At 43.7% G+C, this 22,996-nt stretch overlaps 1 protein-coding gene across 5 annotated transcripts in view; it reads right to left on the reverse strand.

The window, feature by feature from the left end:
- Positions 1-22,698, reverse strand: part of map4k5 (mitogen-activated protein kinase kinase kinase kinase 5) — a 148,013-nt gene extending 125,315 nt beyond the window's left edge. For 2 of the 5 annotated variants that reach the window (XM_045709476.1, XM_045709445.1), the window contains exons 1-5: positions 22,317-22,698; positions 21,123-21,410; positions 14,498-14,555; positions 7,036-7,126; positions 2,133-2,197 (exon numbers count right to left, since the gene is read on the reverse strand). In XM_045709476.1, coding sequence (XP_045565432.1) covers positions 2,133-2,197; positions 7,036-7,126; positions 14,498-14,555; positions 21,123-21,230 — 322 coding nt within the window. In that variant the 5' untranslated portion in view covers positions 21,231-21,410; positions 22,317-22,698. Of the gene's footprint in view, positions 1-2,132; positions 2,198-7,035; positions 7,127-14,497; positions 14,556-21,122; positions 21,411-22,316 lie in introns of those variants that run through there. The other 3 variants (XM_045709553.1, XM_045709517.1, XM_045709575.1) reach the window with 2 other exon arrangements.
- Positions 22,699-22,996: the final 298 nt, after the last annotated feature.

A 22,996-nucleotide genomic window follows, 5' to 3' on the forward strand; every position in this document is an offset into this window, starting at 1 on the left:
TGGTGTTATTGTGAAGTGGTTAGAGCTGCACCATTCAACATTAAGTGGTGTTATTGTGAAGTGGTTAGAGCTGCACCATTCAACATTAAGTGGTGTTATTGTGAAGTGGTTAGAGCTGCACCATTCAACATTAAGTGGTGTTATTGTGAAGTGGTTAGAGCTGCACCATTCAACATTAAGTGGTGTTATTGTGAAGTGGTTAGAGCTGCACCATTCAACATTAAGTGCTGTTATTGTGAAGTGGTTAGAGCTGCACCATTCAACATTAAGTGGTGTTATTGTGAAGTGGTTAGAGCTGCACCATTCAACATTAAGTGCTGTTATTGTGAAGTGGTTAGAGCTGCACCATTCAACATTAAGTGGTGTTATTGTGAAGTGGTTAGAGCTGCACCATTCAACATTAAGTGGTGTTATTGTGAAGTGGTTAGAGCTGCACCATTCAACATTAAGTGGTGTTATTGTGAAGTGGAAACATCTAGGAGCAACCACAGCGCAGCCGTGAAGTGGAAAGCCACACAAGCTAACAGAACGGGATCGCCGAGTGCTGAAACACGTAGGGTGTAAAATAATCGTCTGTCCTCGGTTGCAACACTCACTACCGAGTTCCAAACTGCCTCTGGAAGCAACGTCAGCACAAGAACTGTTCGGTGGGAGCTTCATGAATTGGGTTTCCATGGCCGAGCAGCCGCACACAAGCATAAGATCACCATGCGCAATGCCAAGCATCGGCTGGAGTGGTGTTAAACTCGCCGCCATTGGACTCTGAAGGAGTGGAAAAGCGTTCTCTGGAGTGATGCATCACGCTTCACCACCTGGCAGTCTGACAGACGAATCTGGGTTTGGAGAATGCCAGGAGAACGCTACCTGCCCCATAGCAGAGTGCCAACTGTAAAGTTTGGTGGAGGAGGAATAATTGTCTGGGGCTGTTTTTTATGGTTCGGGCCCCTTAGTTCCAGTGAAGGGAAATCTTAACGCTACAGCATAAAATGACATTCTAGATGATTCTGTGCTTTCTACTTTGTGGCAACAGTTTGCGGAAGTCCCTTTCCTGTTTCAGCATGACAATACCACCATACATAAAGCAAGGTGAATACAGAAATGGTTTGTCGAGATCGGTGTGGAAGAACTGGAATGGCCTGCACAGAACCCGAGACAGCGCGCGAGAGACAGCGAGAGAGACAGCGCGCGAGACAGCGAGAGAGAGAGACAGCGACAGAGAGAGAGAGCGAGAGAGACAGCGAGAGAGACAGCGAGAGAGAGAGAGACAGCGAGAGAGAGAGAGAGAGAGAGACAGCGAGAGAGAGAGAGAGAGAGACAGCGAGAGAGAGAGAGAGACAGCGCGCGAGACAGCGAGAGAGAGAGACAGCGAGAGAGAGAGACAGCGACAGAGAGAGAGAGAGAGACAGCAACAGAGAGAGACAGCGAGAGACAGCGAGAGCGAGAGACAGCGAGAGCGAGAGACAGCGAGAGACAGCGAGAGCGAGAGAGAGAGACAGCGAGAGAGAGACAGCGAGAGAGACAGCGAGAGAGACAGCGAGAGAGAGAGAGACAGCGAGACAGCGAGAGAGAGAGAGCGAGAGAGAGACAGCGAGAGAGAGACAGCGAGAGAGAGACAGCGAGAGAGAGCGAGAGAGAGACAGCGAGAGAGACAGAGACAGCGAGAGAGACAGAGACAGCGAGAGAGACAGAGACAGCGAGAGAGAGAGAGACAGCGAGAGACAGCGAGAGAGACAGAGACAGCGAGAGAGAGAGAGACAGCGAGAGACAGCGAGAGAGAGCGAGAGACAGCGAGAGACAGCGAGAGACAGCGAGAGAGACAGCGAGAGACAGCGAGAGACAGCGAGAGAGACAGCGAGAGAGACAGCGAGAGAGACAGCGAGAGAGACAGCGAGAGAGACAGCGAGAGACAGCGAGAGACAGCGAGAGAGAGCGGTTAAGAGCGTTGGGCCAGCAACCGAAGACTTGCTGGTTCAAATCCCCGAGCCGACTGGGTGAAAAATCTGCAGATGTGCCCTTGAGCAAGGCACTTAACCCTCACTAGTCACTCTGTAAGTGGCTCTGAATAAGAGCATCTGCTAAATGATTAAAATGTAAAAAGAAAAGAGAGCGATATGAGCAGAATAACAACACACCGTGATAAATGTCCTGTAGAGATCCTCCACCACAGTACTCCATACAGATCCACAGCTTCTCCCGGCTGATACAGGGAGGGAGAGGACACAGTTAGAATGACTTTAGAATACTAGTGTGTAGAACACAGACACAGTATAGGCCTCTGATATACAGCGGACTGGTAGGACCACGTTGCTATGAAAGACCTGGTCTTAATAATCTCTGAGCTGACTGGTCTGTAGGCGACATTATTATGCCCGGCTGGTTGCCTGCTGTGATAAAGCCTGTGTCTCTCCTGACTAAATGGACATATAAACCAGATCAGAAGCTCTTAAGTCCTGTTAAAGCTGCTGGAGGTTCCAGTTCCTGGCAGTACAGGGCTGGGTCTGTATACAGTGCCAGTATGCTCTTCCTGCTGAGCACTTTCCAACAGATTGTTTTAATCAGCTTTTTTTCCCCTCATAAACCCAAAGTAGGGATGGGGGATTGTAATCATTTCACTATTAAAAGAGAATAATGAATTTTTGTCAGATATCTGGATAGTGGAAATAGGTTTGTTATTTATGTACAGTACCAGTCGAAAGTTTAGAACACCTACACATTCAAGGTTTATTTTTTATTTTTACTATTTTCAACACTGTAGAATAATAGTGAAGACATCAAAACTATGAAATAACACATATGGAATCATGTAGTAACCAAAAAAGTGTTAAATCAAAATATATTTTATATTTCAGATTCTTCAAAGTAGCCAGTAGCCACCCTTTGCCTTGATGACAGCTTTGCACACTCTTGGCATTCTCTCAACCAGCTGCATGAGGTAGTCACCTGGAATGCATTTCAATTAACAGGTGAGCCCTCTTAAAAGTTAATTAGTGGAATTTCCTTCTTAATGCGTTTGAGCCAATCAGCTGTGTTGTGACAAGGTAGGGTTGGTATACAGATAGATAGCCCTATTTGGTAAAAGACCAAGTCCATATTATGGCAAGAACAGCTCAAATAAGCAAAGAGAAACGACAGTCCATCATTACTTTAAGACATGAAGGTCAGTCAATACGGAACATTTAAAGAACTTTGAACATTTTCAAGTGCAGTCGCAAAAACCATCAAGCACTATGATGAAACTGGATCTCATGACGACCGCCACAGGAAAGGAAGACCCAGAGTTACTCTGCTGCAGAGGATCAGTTCATTAGAGTTACCAGACTCAGATTGCAGCCCAAATAAATGCTTCAGAGTTCAAGTAACAGACACATCTCAACATCAACTGTTCAGAGGAGACTGCGTGAATCAGGCCTTCGTGGTCAAATTACTGCAAAGAAACCACTACTAAAGGACTCCAATTAGAAGAAGAAACTTGCTTGGACCAAGAAACAAGAGCAATGGACATTAGACCGAGTGGAAATCTGTCCTTTGGTCTGTAGTCCAAATTTGAGATTTTTGGATCCAACCACCATCTCTTTGTGAGACGCAGAGTAGGTGAACGGATGATCTCGGCATGTGTGGTTCCCACCGTGAAGCATGGAGGAGGTGGTGTGATGGTGCTTTGCTGGTGACACTGTCTGATTTATTTAGAATTCAAGGCACACTTAACCAGCATGGCTACCACAGCATTCTGCAGTGATACGCCAACCCATCTGGTTTGGGCATAGCGAGACTATCATTTGTTTTTCAACAGGACAATGACCCAAAACACCTCCAGGTTATGTAAGGGCTATTTGACCAAGAAGGAGAGTGATGGAGTGCTGCATCAGATGACCTGGCATCCACAATCACCCGACCTCAACCCAATTGAGATGGTTTAGGATGAGTTGGACCCAGAGTGAAGGAAAAGCAGCCAACAAGTGCTCAGTATATGTGGGAACTCCTTCAAGACCGTTGGAAAAGCATTTTAGGTGACTACCTCATGAAGCTGGTTGAGAGAATGCAAAGCTGTCAAGGCAAAGAGTGGCTACTTTGAAAAATCTAAAATATATTTTGATTTGTTTAACACCTTTTTTGGTTACTACATGATTCCATATGTGTTATTTCATAGTTGATGTCTTCACTATTATTCTACAGTGTAAAAAAAACAGAAAAAAAAAAACCTTGAATGAGTAGGTGTCCAAACTTTTGACTGGTACTGTAAGTATTCAGACCCTTTACGCCGTACTTTGTTGAAGCACAATTGGCAGCGATTACAGCCTCGAGTCCTCTTGGGTATGAGGCTACAAGCTTGGCACATCTGTATTTGTGGAGTTTCTCCCATTCTTCTCTGCAGATCCTGTTAAGTTCTGTCAGGTTGGATGGGGAGCGTGGCTACACAGCTATTTTCAGGTCTCTCCAGAGATGTTCGATTGGGTTCAAGTCCGGGCTCTGGCTGGGCCACTCAAGGACATTCAGAGACTTGTCCCAAAGCCACTTCTACAATGTTTTGGCTGTGTGCTTAGGGTTGTTGTCCTGTTAGAAGGTAAACCTTCGCCCCAGTCTGTGGTCCTGTGCTTTCTGGAGTTAGTTTTCATCAAGGATCTCTCTGTACTTTGCTCCGTTCATCTTTGCCTTGATCCTGACAAGCCTCCCAGTCCCTGCCGTTGAAAAACATCCCAACAGCATGATGCTGCCACCACCATGCTTCACCGTAGGTATGGTGCCAGGTTTCCTCCAGACGTGACGCTTGGCATTCAGGCCAAAGAGTTCAATCTTGGTTTCATCAGACCAGAGAATCTTATTTCTCATGGTCTGAGAGTCCTTTAAGTGCCTTTTGACAAACTCCAAGCAGGCTGTCATTTACCTTTTACTAATGAGTGGCTTCCGTCTGGCCACTACCATAAAAGGCCTGATTGGTGGACTTCTGCAAAGATGGTTGTTCTTCCGTCTTCGACCTCATGGCTTGGTTTTTGCTCTGACATTTACTGTCAACTGTGGGACCTTATATAGACAGGCGTGTGACTTTCCAAATCATATCCAATCAATTGAATCTACCACAGGCGGACTCCAATCAAGTTGTAGAAACATCTCAAGGATGATCAATGGAAACAGGATGCACCTGAGATCAATTCTCATAGCAAAGGGTCTGAATACTTAAGTAAATTTGGTATTTATTTTTTATAAAATGTGCCCAAATTTCTAAAAACCTGTGTTTCCATTTGTCATTATGGGTTATTGTTTGTATATTTGATTTAATACATTTCAGAATAAGGCTGTAACATAACAAAATGTGGAAAAAGGGAAGGGGTCTGAATACTTTCGGAATGCACTGTACATCTATGAGCAGGGCTGGGCCTATACAAGTCTATCATCAGGGCTGGCACCACTTGGCAGGGCTGTGCTAAGGCCATTCAGAGGATAGTCCTGACGTCACTCAGCTACAGACCTTCACCTGCTGACGTCACTCAGCTACAGACCTTCACCTGCTGACGTCACTCAGCTACAGACCTTCACCTGCTGACGTCACTCAGCTACAGACCTTCACCTGCTGACGTCACTCAGCTACAGACCTTCACCTGCTGACGTCACTCAGCTACAGACCTTCACCTGCTGACGTCACTCACCTACAGACCTTCACCTGCTGACGTCACTCACCTACAGACCTTCACCTGCTAACGTCACTCAGCTACAGACCTTCACCTGCTGACATCACTCAGCTACAGACCTTCACCTGCTGACGTCACTCAGCTACAGACCTTCACCTGCTGACGTCACTCAGCTACAGACCTTCACCTGCTGACGTCACTCAGCTACAGACCTTCACCTGCTGACGTCACTCAGCTACAGACCTTCACCTGCTGACATCACTCAGCTACAGACCTTCACCTGCTGACGTCACTCAGCTACAGACCTTCACCTGCTGACGTCACTCACCTACAGACCTTCACCTGCTGACGTCACTCAGCTACAGACCTTCACCTGCTAACGTCACTCAGCTACAGACCTTCACCTGCTGACGTCACTCAGCTACAGACCTTCACCTGCTGACGTCACTCAGCTACAGACCTTCACCTGCTGACGTCACTCAGCTACAGACCTTCACCTGCTGACGTCACTCAGCTACAGACCTTCACCTGCTGACATCACTCAGCTACAGACCTTCACCTGCTGACGTCACTCAGCTACAGACCTTCACCTGCTGACATCACTCAGCTACAGACCTTCACCTGCTGACGTCACTCAGCTACAGACCTTCACCTGCTGACGTCACTCAGCTACAGACCTTCACCTGCTAACGTCACTCAGCTACAGACCTTCACCTGCTGACGTCACTCAGCTACAGACCTTCACCTGCTGACATCACTCAGCTACAGACCTTCACCTGCTGACATCACTCAGCTACAGACCTTCACCTGCTGACATCACTCAGCTACAGACCTTCACCTGCTGACATCACTCAGCTACAGACCTTCACCTGCTGACGTCACTCAGCTACAGACCTTCACCTGCTGACGTCACTCAGCTACAGACCTTCACCTGCTGACATCACTCAGCTACAGACCTTCACCTGCTGACATCACTCAGCTACAGACCTTCACCTGCTGACGTCACTCAGCTACAGACCTTCACCTGCTAACATCACTCAGCTACAGACCTTCACCTGCTGACGTCACTCAGCTACAGACCTTCACCTGCTGACATCACTCAGCTACAGACCTTCACCTGCTGACGTCACTCAGCTACAGACCTTCACCTGCTGACGTCACTCAGCTACAGACCTTCACCTGCTAACGTCACTCAGCTACAGACTTTCACCTGCTGACATCACTCAGCTACAGACCTTCACCTGCTGTCGTCACACTGGTACTGGAGTGTGGTCTTACCAGAGGTAGCTCTGGGCCCCTGGTACTGGAGTGTGGTCTTACCAGAGGTAGCCCTGGGCCCCTGGTACTGGAGTGTGGTCTTACCAGAGGTAGCTCTGGGCCCCTGGTACTGGAGTGTGGTCTTGACTCTTACCAGAGGTAGCTCCCGAAGTAGGCCACTATGTTGTGGTGCATGCATTCCTTCACCATGAAGATCTCCTGCTGGATGATGGAGAAGTCATCCCCTGGAAGCAGAGAGACAAACACAGCCAAATCAGATGTAGAAAAACACACACAGACACAGACACAGAGAGAGAGAGAGAGACACAATAACATTCCCCTTTGAGTAATGATAGGACTTGACAGAACTACAGCAACAGTGACTAATCAGACCATAATATTATCCTTCTAGACTTCATATTGCAACAGTGACTAATCAGACCATAATATTATCCTTCTAGACTTCATATTGCAACAGTGACTAATCAGACCATAATATTATCCTTCTAGACTTCATATTGCAACAGTGACTAATCAGACCATAATATTATCCTTCTAGACTTCATATTGCAACAGTGACTAATCAGACCATAATATTATCCTTCTAGACTTCATATTGCAACAGTGACTAATCAGACCATAATATTATCCTTCTAGACTTCATATTGCAACAGTGACTAATCAGACCATAATATTATCCTTCTAGACTTCATATTGCAACAGTGACTAATCAGACCATAATATTATCCTTCTAGACTTCATATTGCAACAGTGACTAATCAGACCATAATATTATCCTTCTAGACTTCATATTGCAACAGTGACTAATCAGACCATAATATTATCCTTCTAGACTTCATATTGCAACAGTGACTATCAGACCATAATATTATCCTTCTAGACTTCATATTCAGTGGAGGAAAAGTTAAACGTTGAACAGGACACCCACAATATTTTACAGATCACTAAATCTTTCCCCTTGCTTTGCCAAGCTCCAAACCACAGAGCACTTTACTCCTCCATTTCAATATGACTGGACGAATGACTACTTGTACAGGTTTATCATAGCACAGCACGCTGCATATAAACTAAACCATGTCCTATAGACTACTACGTACAGGGTTCATGTAATATCTAGTGCAGACCGTCTGTATTTCTAGGAATTCAAGCGAATCACAGAGTGTTTAGCTAGCTACTAGCTGCTGTAATGAATAAAGTACCACTCTAACATCTAGACTGGGTATCGGTTGAGCTGTGTGGATTTATGCATCCCTTTATTTATTTCTATATTATAATATATAATTATATATATTTTCCCACCCCCTTTCGGTAAAAGGAAGTAGGAGTCTAAAACTACGCTGCAGCGACACCATCTGCTCTCAATTCAGCAGCAGTGAGACGGCGCGTGAGACAGAGGTTGCATCTCAACTGGCTTCCGGGTTTAGCGGGCAGGTGTTAAAGAAGCGCGGTTTGGCGGGTCATGTTTTAGGGGACGCGTGACTCAACCGTCGCCTCTCCAGAGCCCGTTGGAGAGTTGCGGCGATAAGACAAGACCGTAAAAGGGATATCACGAAATTGGGGAGAAAAAGGGGATACAAAAATAAACTGCTAAAATAATATACTAATAAAATAATATATACTTCACATGACTGGGAATACAGATACAAATATTTTGGTTCCAGATCCTTTAAAAAAAAGTAGGGGCTTGGATCAGAAAACCAGTCAGCCTGACATCTCCTTTGCATAGAATTGATAAGGCTTGTACACAGTGTCACTCTTACCGTGACAGGCAATCACTATTTACTGCTGCAGAAGTGATGCTTTGCCTTCATTGTTCGATTCGGTCAGGGGAGAGGACAGGTCTAGCCTGGTCAAGATCTGTTTGCTGCTCATTGTCAAACAAGTGACAAGGGAGTTGGCATGATAGCACAAACAGACTAGCACTAAGGCTGTAAGAGGACAGGTCCACAGACAGGGTGGGTTTGAAGATGGGGAAAGATCAAGAGCTGGGCCAGTATTAAAGTGTTTCAGAGAAGAAGAAGAAGCTCCCCTCCTGTCCATATAATCGAAATTCATAACCCCTCATATGCTTTATGGATACAGCCCTGACGTTCCAGTGAGGAATACATTTTGAATGTAAGAGGACTAGTGTGCATGACTCAAGAGAGTCTGAGTTAGCAGCCCTGTCTACTGAAGGGAAGACATCCTCCTGTGGGCTGTGACAGAAACACAGCCAACCGGATGTCTGTGGCAACGGGCTGCCTCACAAATGGCACACTATTCAGAGCCCTGGTTAAAACCATTTAAAACGTAAGAGTACCGTTCTCAGAGCTGTGAGAGCAGGGTAAAGCTGCATGTGGTGGTGTGAATGGCCCATCAGCGTTAGCGAGCTAGAGAAACAAACAAGCTTTATAAATAGCTCTCATTACTGAGAATCACCTGGCGAAGCTCAATTTAACGCTAGCTTTAAATCCTCTTAGCGGTACTGTACTGCTCTCGTCTCTACTGACACCAGACAGACACATACACACAAACTAAATCTGTACTACACTAGTCCATCCTCAAGACAAGAGGGGCTTTCACAGTTCAGTGTTTTTACTGGCAGTAACTGAGGAAGTCTAAAGAAACCAGTAACCTCATACATAAGAACTGCTAGAAATAGGCTACTGTAGTAGTACCATTCACATAAAGCACTTCTGAGATTGCTTAAATTTAGAGAGGTGAGTCCATAGGCCTTACGTAAGAGCCTAATGTCAATACAACACCCGTTCGTATTGCCCAGTAGCGTAAATGTCTTGTTTTAACAGTGCAGAGATGACCTGTTGACCCTGCCATTACAGATTTAAAGCAAATAAGAGGCCAGGGAACCATAAACCTTTCAGCAAGAGGCCCATTTCAGTGAGTTATTGGATGCGCCGAAGAGCACAACAAGGTCTTCCTCCCATATGGCACCCTACTCTCTAATATAGGGACAACTACCCATAGGGCACTGGTAACCCCAAAAAAACAGTACCACATCTATAGGGAATAGGGAGTCATTTGAGACGCAGAAACAGAGAGCGACCAACAAGTAAAAGTAGTGAGTAAAACATGCTTCAACCCTTCTTCTGCTTATTTTCCATTTCAAACATGTTCTGTGATGTTTACCCCTTTTCCTTATATTATTACCAGAATATACTGTACTGTTTTGAAACCGTGGTGGCCTCCAAACGCCACCCTGTTGACCAGAGCCATCTGTTTGCAACGCCAGGGTTGTGGGTTCGATTCCCACGGGGGGCCAGTACAAAAAAAAGAAAAAAATGAAATGAAATGTAGTATTCACTACTGTAAGTCGCTCTGGATAAGAGCGTCTGCTAAATGACTAAAATGTAATGTAAATGTAAGTAAAGCGACCCACAATGTTCTCATGTTGCTGGAAGCCACAAAGACAGGTCACTTCCTGTCAGAATTTGCACTTCCCTATGAGATTTTTTTTTAAAACAGTTGTGCGTCTTAAACGGCACCCTAGTACCTATGGGGGCTCTGGTCAAATGTAGTGCACTATATAGGGAATAGGGTGCATCTTGGATGCAGAGTCTTGGACGCAGACACTAGCTCTGCCTCCGCACCAACCACACAACTTTAAGAGTATGAGACATGTTGTTTTTCTCACACCTCTAGTCAGCGTAGTAGTAGAAGAGGTGAAATTGGAGGAACACAAATAATACATCATTTAAAAAAAATTTAATAAAAAAAACTTGTATAGCGCTTTCAAAAGAATCTCAAAGCGCATTAAAAAAAAAAATTAAAACATTGAAATGCTGGAGATTGAAAGCCTCAAGCCGGCTTCAGATGAAGTTTCACCGATATTCAATAAAAAAAGGATGAAAGAATAGAGAATCTCCTTATCTGAACATGAGAATACGATTCCCTTGGTTACTGACAATCTCATGATGTGTCACTATGGTCACCAAGAAAACACTTGGACAATTGTGCTTTTGGATGGCAATTTGAGAAATGACACTAATTTCCCCACTGTAAAACAGTAATATCGGGAGATATATCAGTATCGGTAAAGTTTTGTAAATAGGTTAAAGACGGTTTTATTTTTTTAAAAGAGCACAGTTTGAAACATATGGCAAATAGAAATCAAACCGGATGGACATCAGAAATAGATGGGAGAGGTCGAGGGTAGAGGAAGAACAGGAGAAAAATGAGCAAAATAGAACTATTGAAAAATAGACTGTGTCCATGAAATGTATTTAGTATGTATGAGCTGAAAATACAGGCCTCAGTGCTGCTGTTCACTAGTTTACTCCAATTGGGGGAGAGGTTGGACAGTAATTAAGAACTTTTTTAAAAAAAGATGTGGATATATTTATATGTGTATGTACAGTTGAAGTCGGAAGTTTACATATACTTAGGTTGGAATCATTAAGTCTTATTTTTCAACCACTCCACAAATTTCTTGTTAACAAACTATAGTTTTGGCAAGTCGGTTAAGACATCTACTTTGTGGATGACACAGGTAATTTTTACAACAATTGTTTACAGACAGATTATTTCACTGTATCACAATTCCAGTGGGTCAGAAGTTTACATACACTAAGTTGACTGTGTCTTTAAACAGCTTGGAAAATTCCAGAAAATGATGTCATGGCTTTAGAAGCTTCTGATAGGCTAATTGACATCATTTGAGTCAATTGGAGGTGTACCTGTGGATGTATTTCAAGGCCTACCTTCAAACTCAGTGCCTCTTTGCTTGACATCATGGGAAAATCAAAAGAAATCAGCCAAGACATCAGAAAAATAATTGTAGGCCTCCACAAGTCTGGTTCATCGTTGGGAGCAATTTCCAAACGCCTGAAGGTGCCACGTTCATCTGTACAAACAATAGTATGCAAGTATAAACACCACGGGACCATGCAGCCGTCATACCTCTCAGGAAGGAGACGTGTTCTGTCTCCTAGAGATTAACGTACTTTGGTGCAAAAAGTGCAAATCAATCCCAGAACAACAGCAAAGGACGTTGTGAAGATGCTGGAGGAAACAGGTACAAAAGTATCTATATTCATAGTAAAACAAGTCCTATATCGACAAAACCTGAAAGGCCGCTCAGCAAGGAAGAAGCCACTGCTCCAAAACCAACATAAAAAGCCAGACTACGGTTGCAACTGCACATGGGGACAAAGATCATACTTTTTGGAGAAATGTCCTCTGGTCTGATGAAACAAAAATAGAACTGTTTGGCCATAATGGCCATCGTTATGTTTAGAGGAAAAAGGTGTAAGCTTGCAAGCCGAAGAACACCATCCCAACCGTGAAGCACAGGGGTGGCAGCATCATGTTGTGGGGGTGCTTTGCTGCAGGAGGGACTGGTGTACTTCACAAAATAGATGGAATCATGAGGATGGAAATTATGTGGATATATTTATTTATTTCACATTTATTTAACCAGGTAGGCAAGTTGAGAACAAGTTCTCATTTACAATTGCGACCTGGCCAAGATAAAGCAAAGCAGTTTCACATTCAACAACACAGAGTTACACATGGAGTACAACAAACATGCAGTCAATAATACAGTAGAAAAATAAGTCTATATACAATGTGAGCAAATGAGGTGAGATAAGGGACGTAAAGGCAAAAAAGGCCATGGTGGCAAAGTAAATAAAGTATAGCAAGTAAAACACTGGAATGGTAGATTTGCAGTGGAAGAAAGTGCAAAGTAGAAATAAAACATAATGGGGTGCAAAGGAGCAAAATAAATAAATATATACAGTAGGGGAAGAGGTAGTTGTTTGGGCTAAATTATAGATGGGCTATGTACAGGTGCAGTGATCTGGTAGCTGCTCTGACAGCTGGTGCTTAAAGCTAGTGAGGGAGATAAGTGTTTCCAGTTTCAGAGATTTTTGTAGTTTGTTCCAGTCATTGGCAGCAGAGAACTGTAAGGAGAGGCAGCCGAAGGAGGAATTGGCTTTGGGGGTGACCAGTGAGATATACCTGCTGGAGCGCGTGCTACAGGTGGGTGCTGCTATGGTGACCAGCGAGCTGAGATAAGGGGGGACTTTACCTAGCAGGGGGTTTGGCGACGAGTATGAAGCGAGAGCGTACAGGTCGCAGTGGTGGGTAGTATATGGGGCTTTGGTGACAAAACGGATGGCACTGTGATAGACTGCATCCAATTTATTGAGTAGGGTATTGGAGGCTATTTTGTGAATGACATCGCCAAAGCAACATCAAGACATCAGTCAGGAAGTTAAAGCTTGGTCGCAAATGGGTCTTTTAAATGGACATTGACCCCAAGCATACTTCCAAAGTTGTGGCAAAATGGCTTAAGGACAACAAAGTCAAGGTATTGGAGTGGCCATCACAAAGCCCTGACCTCAATCCTATAGAACATTTGTGGGCAGAACTGAAAAAGTGTGTGCGAGCAAGGAGGCCTTAAAACCTGACTCAGTTACACCCGGCTCTGTCAGGAGGAATGGGCCAAAAATTCACCCAACTTATTGTGGGAAGCTTGTGGAAGGCTACCTGAAATGTTTGACCCAAGTTAAACAATTTAAAGGCAATGCTACTAAATACTAATTGAGTGTATGTAAACTTCTGACCCACTGGGAATGTGATGAAAGAAATAAAAGCTGAAATAAATCATTCTCTCTACTATTATTCTGACATTTCACATTCTTAAAATAAAGTGGTGATCTTAACTGACCTAAGACAGGGAATTTTAACTAGGATTAAATATCAGGAATTGTGGAAAAACGGAGTTTAAATGCATTTGGCTAAGGTGTATGTAAACTTCAACTGTATGCATGTACGTACACACACACACACACACACACACGCACACGGTGAAAAGGTTTAGAACACCTAGTCATTCAAGGATTTTTCTTTATTTTTACTATTTTCTACATTGTAGAATAATAGTAAAGACATCAAAACTATGAAATAACATATGGAATCGTGTAGTAACCAAAAAAAGTGTTAAATATATAAAAATATATTTTATATTTGAGATCCTTGAAATAGCCACCCCTTTGCCTTGACAGCTTCGCACACTCTTGGCTTTAAGTCAACCAGCATCATAAGGTACCTGGAATGTATTTAAGTTATCAAGAGTGCCGCCTTAAAAAGTTAACTTGGGGTATTTCTTTCCTTCTTAACACATTTTTATTTGATTTAACTAGGCAAGTCAGTTAAGTTGTATCTAAGAAGGTAAACTAAACTATTTACTGTCATATTTATACAGGATATAGTTGTTTTTTGGTGGATATTGGGCTCCCGAGTGGCGCAGAGGTCTAAGGCACTGCATGTCAGTGCTCGAGGCGTCACTACAGACCCTGGTTCGATTCTAGGCTGTATCACAACCGGCCGTGATTGGGAGTCCCATAGGGCGGCGCAGCGTCGTCCCGGTTTGGCTGGGGTAGGCCGTCATTGTAATTAAGAATTTGTTCTTAACTGACTTGCCCAGTTAAATAAAGGCTAAATAAAAACAAACTTTTATCCTGTAAACCACAAATAAATGTCCTTAAATAAAGTTAAATATTTTGAGTTTCTTTAAATCCTTCAGAGTTAATTATGGGGTCATTTTCAAGCATACAGTAAGTAGAGAGGAATTGTAGTTATATCCAACTCACCTGGCTCCAGTTTAATAACCTTGACAGCAGCAAGTTCTCCCGTTTGGATGTTTCGAGCCTGAAAGAGAGAATAAGAGTGTTGCCTGGGGCGCCAGTCATTGTTGGGGAGTGGGAAGTGTAAAATAGTCGCACAATATCATGAAACCCGTTTTCAGACACGCCTATATGGGGGGGGGGGCAGAATTGATATTCAAACTGTTAAAATGATGTTACTATATATCCCTATCCATTAGTTACTAGTTAGTTCAGTTCAAATGGGGCTGTGGTTCTTCATGCTGGTACTGACCAAACCAGAGACAAACCACCAGACAGTCCAGTATTTGGTCATGATTCATTGTTTCCATCTGGGCCGGAGGAAGTAGGTCGCCATCAGCCTCAAATCCAGCTCAAGACGCTAGGCTAGGATATGTCTCCTAAAGGCGTCCTCGTACAGAGCATTCGGAAAGCATTCAGAGCCCTTGACTTTTTCCACATTTTTTTACGTTACAGCCTTATTCTAAAATGGATTAAATCGTATTTTTCGTCAATCCACAATACCTCATTATGATGAAGCAAAAACAGGTTTTTAGAAATTTTTGCAAATGATCACTTTTACGTAAGTATTCAGCCCATTTACTCAGTACTTTGTTGAAGCACCTTTGGCAGCAATTAGCCTCGAATCTTCTTGGGTAAGACGCTACAAGCTTGGCACACCTGTATTTGGGAAGTGTCTCCACTTTCTTCTCTGCAGATTCTCTCAAGCTCTGGCAGGTTGGATGGGGAGCGTCGCTGCACATTCTATTTTCAGGTCTCTCCAGAGATGTTTGATCAGGTTCATTTCCGGGCTCTGGCTGGGCCACTCAAGGACATTCAGACTTGTCCCAAAGCCACACCTGCGTTGTCTTGGCTGTGTGCTTAGGGCTGTTGTCCTGTTGGAAGGTGAACCTTCGACCCAGTCGGAGGTCCTGAGTGCTCTGGAGAAGGATTTCATCAAGGATCTCTCTGTACTTTGCTCTGTTAATCTTTCCCTCAATCCTGACTAGTCTCCCTGCCGCTGAAAAACATCCCCAAAGCATGATGCTGCCACCAAGATTCACTGTAGGGATGGTGCCAGGTTTCCTCCAGATGTGACGCTTGCATTCAGGTCAAAGAGTTCAATCTTGGTTTCATCAGAACAGAGAATCTTGTTTCTCATGGTCTGAGTCTTGAGGTGCCTTTTGGCAAACTCCAAGCGGGCGGTCTTGTGCCTTTTACAGAGAAGTGGCTTCCGTCTGGCTAATCTTCCATAAAGGCCTGATTGGTGGAGTGCTGCAGAGATGACAGAACCTTCCAAAAGGACAACTATCTCCACAGAGTAACCCTGGAGCTCTGTCAGAGTGGCCATTGGGTTCTTGGTCACCTCCCTGACCAAGGCCCTTCTCCCCTAATTGCTCAGTTTGGCCGGGCGGCCAGATCTAGGAAGAGTCTTGGTGGTTCCAAACTTCTTCCATTTAAGAATGATGGAGGCTACTGTTCTTGGGGACCTTCAAACGGCGCAGAAATGTTTTGGTACCCTTCCCCAGATCTGTGCCTCGACACAATCCTGTCTCGGAGCTCTACGGACAATACATTCAACCTCATGGCTTGGCATTTGCTCTGACATGCACTGTCAACTGTGGGACCTTATATTAGACAGGTGTGTGACTTTCCAAATCATGTCCAATCAATTGAATTTACCACAGGTGGACTCCAATCAAGTTGTAGAAACATCTCAAGGATGATCAATGGAAACAGGATGCACCGGAGCTCAGTTCGGTCTCAAAAAGGGTCTGAATACTTACGTAAACAAAGTTTCATTTGTTTTATAAATGTATGTAAAATTCTGTTTTCGCTTTGTCATTATGGGGTATTGTGTGTAGATAGATGAGGGAATTCAACAAAAAAAATTTTTTTTGAATAAGGCTGTAACGTAACAAAATGTGTAAAAAGGAAGGTGTCTGAATACTTTGCTCCTAGAAGAACTTGGATATGCAAATGGGACGTCTGGGCCTGTATACTCCTTAAAGACCTTTGCTTTTTCCCCCCTTCTAGTTTTTCAAGCTATATTACTGTCGTTTGTCCCTCTTGAGCCACCGTAGCAACATCATAGCCATTAACACAATTTCACAGCTAGCAATGTTGTTTGGTGCAGTACTTGTCAAGTGAAATGTGAAAACTATGAGTGCACTGCAGACAGAAGGACCTAGCTGCTACACGCTCCTCTGTCTCGTTGAATGACAGCAAACACTTCATTGAAAAACACTGTCCATAGTTCCCACCCCTACAGCTGACAAATCACTGACAAAGGGGCGTAGACGTCGGCTACCGAACATCGACTTGACTCTCAAGGAATCAATGTGCGCGCAAAGGGCCCAAAAAAACGAACGAAAACGTCACTAACTTTCAGCATAATATAATGCGAACTGTTTCGACGGTTCATGCTAGCAGATAGACTTCCAGTCATAGCACTATAAGTAACGCTAGTTAGTAATGGCTTGCGAAACTACCTCTAACTTCCTTCATACTGGACAGAGCATAAAAATGGTATCCACGACTTCAATCGGACTCGGGGGAAGTCGATAAAGGGTCTCATTGCCAGGGCCTTCCGAGTGGCGCAGTGGTCTAAGGCACTGCATCGCAGTACCAGCTGTGCCACTAGACATTCTGGGTTCGAGACCAGGCCGCGACTGGGAGACCAATGGATCGGCGCACAATTGGCCCAGCGTCGTCCGGGTTAGGGGAGGGTTTGGCCGGCAGGGACTAGCGACTCCACTGGCGGGCAGGGCGCAGTGCACCCTGACACTGTCGCCAGGTGTATGGGGTTTCCTCCGACACAATGGTACAGCTGGCTTTCCGGGTTAAGTGGGCAGTGTGTCAAGAAGCAGCGCGGCTTGGCAGGGTTGTGTTTCGGAGGACGCCGAGTCCGTACGGGAGTTGCAGCGATGAAACAAGACTGTAACTACCAATTGGATACCACGAAAACGGGGTAAAAAATAAAAAGTATGAATCTCAAAGTATCCCTTTAAGATATACGAACAACAGCACACAAGACATACAGAGACTAGGCAAAGCTGTGATACTGTATGTGCAAAAGGTTTTGTACTTATGTTGAACTTAAGACGGCAGGTAGCCCAGTGGTTAGAGCGTTGGACTAGTAACCGAAAGGTTGCTAGATCGAATGCCCGAGCGGACAAGGTAAAAATCTGTCGTTCTGCCCCTGAACAAGGCAGTTGACCCACTGTTCCTAGGCCGTCATTGTAAATAAGAATTTGTTCTTAACTGAATAGTTAAATAAAGGTACAATTAAAAAAGACGTGACAGCCTCATTGATTTCAGGAAGAAAAGCAAAAGTCCTTATTTTACCTTGCCAAGTCCCGCCACCACCACACACACACAGCCAAGTCAGGCCACCCCCACAGCCAAGTCCCGCCACCCCACACCCCCACAGCCAAGTCCCGCCACCCCCAAAGCCAAGTTCCGTCCCCACCCCCCACAGCCAAGTCCCGCCCCACCCCCACAGCCAAGTCCCGCCACCCCCACAGCCAAGTCCCGCCACCCCCACACCCCCCACAGCCAAGTCCCGCCACCCCCACACCCCCACAGCCAAGTCCCGCCACCCCACACACCGCACCCCACAGCCAAGTCCCGCCACCCCCACAGCCAAGTCCCGCCACCCCCACAGCCAAGTCCCGCCACCCCCACACACACAGCCAAGTCCCGCCACCCCCACAGCGAAGTCCCGCCACCCACACAGCCAAGTCCCCCCCCCACACACACACAGCCAAGTCCCGCCACCCCCACACACAGCCTAACTACCTTCCTGTTCAAACCGGTGTTACATTTCTCAAATTAAGTTTGCACACTACAAGAAAATCAGTCCAGGATAAAATCTGAATGAGCAAAATATTGTCGGTTTAATCTTCAGTACTGATTCCCCATTTATAGACTTGGGACAATAAACAGACAGATGAACGTCCAGGGATAGAACTGAAAGATTTTGGGCACTGGCAAGCCTGGCTAGCAGACCACAATTTTCACTACATTAGTTATAAAAACCTGTGCCATGAGATATCTTAAAAAAGACCCAATTTTACTTTCTGGCAGGCAAGTTGGGAACATTTTCTACAAGCCTGGTCTGATAAGTACTAGCTTCGGGCTAGCTTAAAATTTCCATCCCTGGATGAAACACACTCTTCATCAAAAGAGAGATGAACCAAGTAACAAAACAACCAATCAAACTCAACCCTCATGGGTTTACTTCCTGGTCCTCTCAATTTGACAAATATCTCCAACACATCTGTGCCTTACAGCAGACCAACGTCATTGTTTTAGTGGAGGACTTGTCAAATTTGAAGTATTTCCCGCTGTCAGTACGGCAAAGAACACTCCCATTCTGGGCACATGTTTAGACAAGGACCTGATCGTATTTCACTCTGCCTGCCGTAGTCCTGGTCTGCATATCAAATGGCACCCTATTCCCTATTTAGCCCTATGTGCCCTGGTCAGAAATAGTGCACTAAATAGGGAATAGGGTGCCATTTGGAACTTGGCTTGCGTGTTCATGGCTCTCTCTGGGAAAATACCAGGCACTGCATTCCACCAGTGGCCTGCCTCGGCTGTGGGGGCTCTGTGTCTGAAATGCAACTGTCTGCACAATTGTGATTTTGAACTTGGGAACAGACAGGAAAATGTCTAGATTGGAAGGCTCAAATCCAATCCAATAAATTGTCCCTTTGTTAAGTAAATAGACACGCTCTCTCTCTCTCTCCTCAAAGCTTTGCCAGGAAAATGTGAACTGGCGCTGGATCGCTCCTAGCTTTCCCTACCAATCCACCTAACTTCTACTTTAACCACATGCTCCATCAAACAAAAACAGAGGTGGGGGGGGGTTGCAGTACAACGCTTTATTACATGGGGTATTTCCCAAATGGCACCCTATTCCCTATATAGTGCACTACTTTAGACCAGGGCCCATAGCGCTCTGGTCAAAAATAGTGCACTATAAAGGGAATATGGTGCCATTTGGGAAATAACCATGGGTTACTACAGGGTTACAGATGCATCCTACAATAAATAGTCTGGTGGTCCATACTGGGGAAACTAAATAGAACACAGGGTTACTATGAAAAATGACCTGACAATGTTCAGGTTTTTCTGGCACTGAATAACATCAGAAAGCCATTGGGTTGCCCAAACGATTCCTCCGTCCCAGTTATAAATCAGTGTACTGTGTATATCCTTGTTATCGTAGAAGGATTCTGGTTCTGACTGTACATCCAAGTATGTGGAACTGCTTAGCAATGTTCTGACAACGTCATCAAAACATATGAAAGACCTTCAGAGTAAAGATATTGATTCAATCCATCTGTGTAGCTACCATCTAATATAAAAAAAAAAAAATCGTTTAGACGTAGAAGTTCTATTCAATGTCGTTGCTACATCACGTGTGGAATTTTCCTTGTTGCACATAAAAGACAACAAAAACAGGAAATCAGCTCCAAGTGATTTTTTTTAATTTAAGAAATCTGTTCCTTGTATTCCCACGCATAGTAGAGACACACGACGTGAGAAATTGTAAAAATGCAAGGTTTGAAATGACTGTTTTAGTCAAACGTTATATCTGTTTGGGCTTCTTGCGGTCAATTTGCAGTCTACAAATTATTTGTAATTATGTTCTGCCCCCCCCACCCCCCCGTCACCCTCCAACTATCCGCTCAAAAGAAGAAAAAAATGAAGAAAAACAAAAACAGCTGGCGGGTGAATGTAGTTGAAGATCCCTGCGGTAGACTGCTGTGTCCTTCAACTACTGTATTTGGAACCCAAAACACTACAGTGATAACATGGTGAGCAGATGCTAAACTCATCAGGAGTAAATGAAAGCCTTTGTGGTAGGTGACTCACCACCTCTAAATAAATCCTCGACAAAACTTCACAAGACAGCTCCCGTCAAACAGGAAAAAGTGAATTAAGAAAAATGGATAACTAAGAGCTTGATAACGTACCTAGGTATACGTTTCCTACTGACTTCAGGCTGCAAAAAAAATAGTTTAAAAAAAAGATTACAAAATACTTCACATGCCATGTAGATGAGCATTCACTTTAGTTTCCATTCAAAAACTAAAATGCCCCTGTAACACTCCTGGCAAACTGACAATAGCAAAAGGTTCAGTGCTTGCATCAAGGTGCTAGTAGGCTATACAACATACACACCGTCATCGCAGAACTTTACTAACATCTTGGATATAAAAGCTTTAACACACACATATATACACACATATATATATATATATACACAGAGAGAGAGAGAGAGAGAGAGAGAGAGAGAGAGAGAGAGAGAGAGAGAGAGAGAGAGAGAGAGAGAGAGAGAGAGAGAGAGAGAGAGAGAGAGAAATGAACTACAGGCCTGGGGGAGTGAAATCCTACCTTGACAACTTCATGTCAGTAACTCTGGCCAGATTTCAATAGGAATTAGATAGGGAATAGAAGGACTCAAGCACAGGGATCTAGTGCCTCCCAACATATGTGTGTGTGTGTGTTTTGTTTGTTTTAGTTAGACAAAGATCTAAATTCAGAACACCCAAATCTAATACAGACTGTTTATTCAGTTAGATCTTAGCTTAAAAAATACCTTGTATACGTCTCCATATGTGCCGCTCCCAACTCGTTGAATAAGCTCGAAATCCTGCTGAGGGTTTTTTCTTTGAATTTCTCCACTAGGTCTTGGAAAGATATCCATAGCAGCTAGCTAATTGGCTGGATAGCTTGTCAACACCGAGTTACTTTACATTTAGCTAGCTAGTTAGCTTTGTGCAAATACAAGTCACTATCATTCGAGACGAGTACTTCAAGTTGTGATAAATTTGCTTCTCTAAAGCTGCAGAAGTGCTGCTTCAAAATCTGGCCTCTGGTCCATTTCCTGCGAATAAGACAGAGAAGAAAAGAAAAGTTAATGAGGAAACATCTAGCTAATAGCTTGGTGCCTTTAACTGCACACACACACTTAGCATAGCTAAATACTGCACAATTTAAACACTTGCCCACCAATCCCCCCCCCTTCCCAAAAATACGTAAATATTGGACTATAATTTGTACCTTCTGGTATTATACTAATGCTATAATGTTTATTATACTCTGACATTTACTTTATGCTCGTATTCTTATATTTTAGTTGTTGCATTGTTGATTAGGTACATGCAAGTAAACATTTCGTTGGACGGTGTATAGTAAGTTATACTATGTGTATCCTGTACATACTACTAATGAAACTTGAAACTTTAAAAAGGTAGCTACAAACCACAGATATAATTTCAGAATACAGACAGCAAAGAATCAACTTTATTTTGCTGGCCAGCCGGTTAGGTTGAGAATAGCAAGCTAGCTAACAGTAACTAACTTGTAAGCGGCTAACGTTAGCTACGAAAAGAAATCAGCAGATAAACAATAGATTATTTCATTGAATTTATATATAACGTTACAGTTAAACAAAATCGCTAACCTTCTGAAGCGTTAAGAGTTCATCAAATTAGCTGGTTACTATAGCTACCGGAGCGATATTAAAACCGTTTTTCAAAACGAAACGTTAAGCTAAACTTCTTGTTTTCATCCTCCATTTTCTATCTAATAAAAAGGAACTAACTCAGACATGAGACACCAGACGAGTGAAATTAACTACCATGTAGAAACTAACAAATGTTTCGGCCTTCCACTCCATGACCAGGAATTAGCAGCCTTGCTTAGGAGCTAACGTTACTAGCTTAGCATCCCCAAACTAACATTAGCTAGCTAGCTAACCGTTAGCTAATCCAACGTCTGCTCCACTTACCAATGACTTACTCCACATACATTTGACATACGAAAGTCATATGTTCAATTCCTTTTCATCCCAAACAAAAAAAAGTCACTATTTTGTTCCTCAGAGAAAGTGTAAACTTCTGCTGGCTGCTCACTCAGCAACGGCAAACGTAAGTTGTCTGGGACTCCGACATCACGTTGTCAGGTCATTTCCTCCTGTTGACAGTACGAGCTGCTACTAACTCAGCTGAAATGGACTTTATGTCAGCCATGCGTTCAACTCTAAAGGCTAACTAGATTGCAATAAAAACAACAACTAACATCATTGAATCGATCAAACAAACAAAAAAAATCTATTGAAAGCATTGTTTTTGTCAAGACGTAATGACTGTCACTCTGATAAATGATGTGCAACTACTGTCACCTAGCGATGCAAGCAGGCAACTGTAACAGAGAAGAAGATAAAATTAGAGATTAATTATTTAATTGTTGAATTGTATTATTTTTAGAGTGTTAATTACACTTTCTTCTTCAGCTCTCCTCGTCTTGGCAAGAATACTCACATATTTTCATAAATATTTTCCAAACTCATAATTAAAAAGCTCCCAGTTATTACTGTATGAATTGTCATTTATAGTTCTAAGTGTTGAGGTGTCCTCAAATCTTTTTTTTTTTTACTCTCTGGGGGGGATGTGAAATCAATTGGGGAGG

Source organism: Salmo salar, chromosome ssa01 (genome assembly GCF_905237065.1).
Source record: "Salmo salar chromosome ssa01, Ssal_v3.1, whole genome shotgun sequence".
NCBI lineage: Eukaryota > Metazoa > Chordata > Actinopteri > Salmoniformes > Salmonidae > Salmo > Salmo salar.